Source organism: Lactuca virosa, chromosome 9, assembly GCF_052849685.1.
Source record: "Lactuca virosa cultivar CGN04683 chromosome 9, Lactuca_virosa_CGN04683_v6, whole genome shotgun sequence".
NCBI lineage: Eukaryota > Viridiplantae > Streptophyta > Magnoliopsida > Asterales > Asteraceae > Lactuca > Lactuca virosa.
In genome coordinates this window covers 51,521,268-51,525,772 of record NC_136434.1, presented here as the reverse complement: position 1 = coordinate 51,525,772, position 4,505 = coordinate 51,521,268, and the positions used below count along the sequence as shown (strand labels likewise).

The window sequence follows — 4,505 nt, the reverse complement described above, 5'->3', positions numbered from 1 at the left end:
ATTTTATATCTTAAGTTTGTTCATTGTTTTATTTTGTTTTTAATTTGTATTTTATAATTTTTTTTGTTAGTTTTATCTATGCATTTATGACTGGCGTTCAAAAAAAAAAGTATTTGACTAAAATTATAATTAATTTTATGGTACAATTTAGACTAATTACAAAGTAGGGTGCACGGACCAAAAATTTAAAAACTTTATTGCCCTACCCATTATAGAAATATTATATATATATATAGACTATGGAGCACCCAACACACCTACTACCTTTTCCTATTGATTTCTCCGCTTTCTTCTCTCTTCTTCCTCTCTTTTGCATCTACAATCTCTCCTGATCTCTACTCTCTTTCTACATCGGAAAACGTTTATTGTATGGCCGCCAATTCGCAAAGCCGGGGAATCGCGAGTTTGGGGAAGCGATTTGTCAGCCAGATCCGAAGCTCATCTGCTCGTGATTCGTCACTGAATCTCAGGTATACATATTTTAGAACTTTTTGAGCATTGAAATATCTGTTTAGAGAAGTTAATACAAGTGTAACGAGTTGCGTGTGCTGATCGTAAGTATTCTAGACTAGAATTCAAAATATTCTCACATTAATCGTCAATGTTGGTTATTTGAGACGAGGTATATATGTATTCGTTTAATCATTAATGTTAGGCATCGCATACACACATATGGGAAAATATATACGCAACAAAAAAATATCTGAAATTAATTCTTCTGGATCGCGTATGTGGATTTTGCTGAATTAAACCTAAACATTTAGTTGAAGGAAATCGATCGAGGATCAGGAAGTAACTGCATATGATCTTCGTGATAATTATTTAATTCCTTGATTGAATTCCAAATTTCGTGGTGAAATAGAGTCCGTGCAAAAGTTAAAGAGTAAGCCGTACGCTTTTTTAGAAGGATAAAGTGAGAATAAGTTTCACTATCATTTCCATGTCGTTTTGCTAATTTCCATCCATAGTGCCCGGCATTGGATAAGCTCTGGACCACTGAGGTAGTTGAAATTTGGTGACTGATTAGGGCCCGCCACCAACCCGACCCATGTCTCTAGAACTTGGGGTGTAGTCCAAGACAAGATAACGCATCATCATTGCATTCGCATCATCACATAACATATCAAATCATTTTCCATTTTTATGTTCAAATTTCAAGCTAATTCAGTGTGGAAACATGTCGTAATTTGAAATTTGGTGGTTGTGTATGGTTTGTACAGGAGAGGAGTGCATGTGTCAGTGTACGACAAGAACATAGACGAGCAGCTCCGTCCAACATTGGTTCCTGAAGAAGCGATAACCCGAAAAGATTCGGAACAGTACTGGGCACCACACCCAAAAACTGGGGTTTTTGGGCCGGTGGATGAGGGAGACTCCGGTGGTGCAGCTGGATCTGAGGCGGCAGGAGTTGATGGTTCGGTGTTGGAGGAGAAGGCCTTCTTCCGTCCATCAGAGAACTTGGACAAGCCTGTTCACCCTTGAGTACTGAGTCTGAGTGATAGTCCAATATGAATATTACTAATCTGTGTAAGGACTGGTGGTATGTTGGTTTGTTATATATGTGTAGTAAGAATAAAGGGTGGTAGTGGTAGTGGTAGTGGTGGTGGTGGATGGTGGTGTAATTCGGTGGTTATGGTAAGTGGGATGTGTAACTAGACATGAGCATGATGGAGCATGAAATATATGTATGTATGTTTAGTTTTCTATATTTTGTAAAGTTTGTGATGGGTCTTGTAATTGAGGTGTCGGGTCGGGTGGTTTGGGTCAAAATAAGTTATGTAACTTTACTTTTGACATATTTTTTACAAAAAAGTAAAAAAATAAAAATAAAATTTTAACATTAGATAATCACTTTTTTACGATATTGCATAATTGACATGGATTACTATAATTTAACCTAGAAATATACACAAGTAAAATACTAATATCAGAATTCAACTACCAAACACGAAAGTCAAATTAGTTGCTTCTATCAAACTAAAGTAAAAAATTTACTATTTTTTTATGTACAACAATATGAATTCTTGCGCGTTGCGTAGCGCGGGTTAAAAATATATTGTTAGAATATAGTTTTCAGATAACTTTTAGTTAATTGGATTCATCAATTTAGGTTCTTTTATTATTATTATATTTAATGTTTTCCTTTTAACTATGTTAAAAAATATATATTTAATTTTTTTTAAACATTATTTGATATTTTACTTTAGGTTTTAATTTTTTATACTAAAATTTTAAGCTTATTTTATATATTAATGTAGGTTATTTATTTAACTATATATTGAAGTTAACAAATTAACTATATCATATTGATAAGTCACAAATTCTTTTATTTATAATAATGTTTACAACTAAAAACATATTTAAATTAATAAATTAAGTATATTGTATGAAAATATGAAAAGTTGAGAGTTTCGAATGAATGTGGTGAAAGAAAAAATGATTCTTTTATAATATAGTATGATGATTATAGTTTTAATGTTTAAGTCATTGTGATATATACAATTATTTGATAATTTTATAAACCGTTTAAAATTGTGTAAATTATATATCAAACGTATGATAATCTACATATAACGGGTAACAAAATGTATGAACAAAAATATGAACTACAACTTTTAGTAACATAAAAATACAAAAACATCTATTATCACATTTGTATTAAAAAGGATATATATACAACGAATAATAAAAAATATGAAAAATAAAACTACAACTTTTAATAACATAAAAACACTAAAACATTTATTATAACATTTATATTAACTTTTCATATTTAAATCACAAATCTCTTTAAATACATTAATGTTTTTAATGAGCAAAACTTTACAACCTTATAAAAGAAAGGAAAATAAAAAGTTATTAGTGATTACTAACTAATAATTATAAGTTAAAAACTCTTGAGTTGTATCTAATAAATATACATAAATTAGAAAACTCTTGAGTTGTAGTGTGAGTTTCAAATGAATACGGTATTTGGAAATGTGTATTTATTATTATTATTATTATTATATTCGTCTAAATAATTGGTTTTGATGCATCATTTTAATCACTTCAATTATTAAACATAAAGATATTTAATTATAAATTTATAACATACATAGGTGCATATATATGTTAAACAAATCACATATAATATATATTTTCGTAAATGTCATATGTAATTCTTGTTGTAGTAATATAGATAAATTAGTTTCATATGAAGAACATATCATGATAAGTCATCATAATTACATATCAAATGCTAAAAATTATGTTATCTTTCAAATATTGTCTTGTAAATATGTTGTGTAGGATAACCCAACAAAAAAATAATAGAAAATAAACATAATCAAAATAGAAAAACTACAATCAAATAAATAAGAACATTAGTTGGTTGAATATATAAATAAAAATATTACATAAATATACGTTTAAATCAAAAGTAAAAACTAACATTCGTCTACTTTGCTCAAAAAAAAAAAACATATATCCGTTTTCTAAATCTTCTTTCTTTATTTAACACCATTCAACCATAGAAATTTGATGACAATTCTTCACTAACCTGCAATCAAAATGTTTTTCTTGAAAAAGAAAAATGAGAAAGATATTCCAAGCAAAACATTGATGTTTGGAGAGTCACATTCAAGATTGAGTAATACATACAAATCACATATAAAGATCAAATGAGAAATTGAATATAAAGAAAGAATAGAAAAGCTTCATTTGTTTTGATTGAAAGAAAAAATCATATTACAATTACCATCGATGCGACATTACCCATTTCTTCAAATCATCATATTTGGATCGTGAATACTTCAACTATATGAAAACTTTTGAATCATAATATCTTCAACCAAATGACGACTTTTTGTAAGAAAAATGTACTAATATAACTACATATATAATGAAGGTGAAAGGGTGTGGGGGTTTCAAATGCATGAGGTGTTGAACTTATAGAGTGTGGGATTTTCTTGGAATGGGATTATGTGTGATTAATTACTTTGAAGGTGAAAGGGTGTGGGGGTTTCAAATGCATGAGGTGTTGGCAAATTTTTATGGGGGTTTCAAATGCATGAGATTCAAGAAAAAATGCTAGCTTTATAAGTATGTATGATGCGGCATATTTAGGATATACTTTCTTTACATCTCTATATTTCTTACTGAAAACAAGCAAATTCATCCTCTTGTGGCTGAGATTACCGTTTTTCGTAGGGAAAATGACTCTTGAGGGTAAATAACTATTGTGTTTGTTCTCATTTGGTCCCTTTCCTTTTTTTTGTACTCAATATACCATCGAACTTGTTGTTTGTGTTCACCATAACCCTTTTGACCGACTTTTGACTTGTGATAGCCGATCAAAGGGTTATGGTGAACACAAACAACAAGTTCGATGGTATATTGAGTACAAAAAAGGAAAAGGAACCAAATGAGAACAAATACAACAATTGGTTTATGCTGACAGATCACCATAATATACCTTGAGGTAAACATTTATGTTGATAAATATACCTCTCATATACAATTAT

At 29.7% G+C, this 4,505-nt stretch overlaps 1 protein-coding gene across 1 annotated transcript; it reads left to right on the top strand.

Annotated features, from left to right (window-relative positions):
• The first annotated feature begins 254 nt into the window (after window positions 1-254).
• LOC145137747 (late embryogenesis abundant protein At5g17165-like) lies at window positions 255-1,704 on the top strand. Its single transcript, XM_079071887.1, has 2 exons — window positions 255-470; window positions 1,221-1,704. Exons 1-2 carry the CDS (start codon window positions 370-372, stop codon window positions 1,480-1,482), a joined length of 363 nt encoding a protein of 120 aa, XP_078928013.1. The 5' UTR covers window positions 255-369; the 3' UTR covers window positions 1,483-1,704.
• Window positions 1,705-4,505: the final 2,801 nt, after the last annotated feature.

What these genes read in the sequence shown, in the direction of transcription:
- LOC145137747 (XM_079071887.1), top strand. Translation starts at nt 370, where the DNA reads ATGGCCGCCAATTCGCAAAGCCGGGGAATCGCGAGTTTGGGGAAGCGA. An exon ending in GATTCGTCACTGAATCTCAG is followed by an intron (nt 471 to 1,220) that starts GTATACATATTT and finishes TGGTTTGTACAG; the next exon opens with GAGAGGAGTGCATGTGTCAG.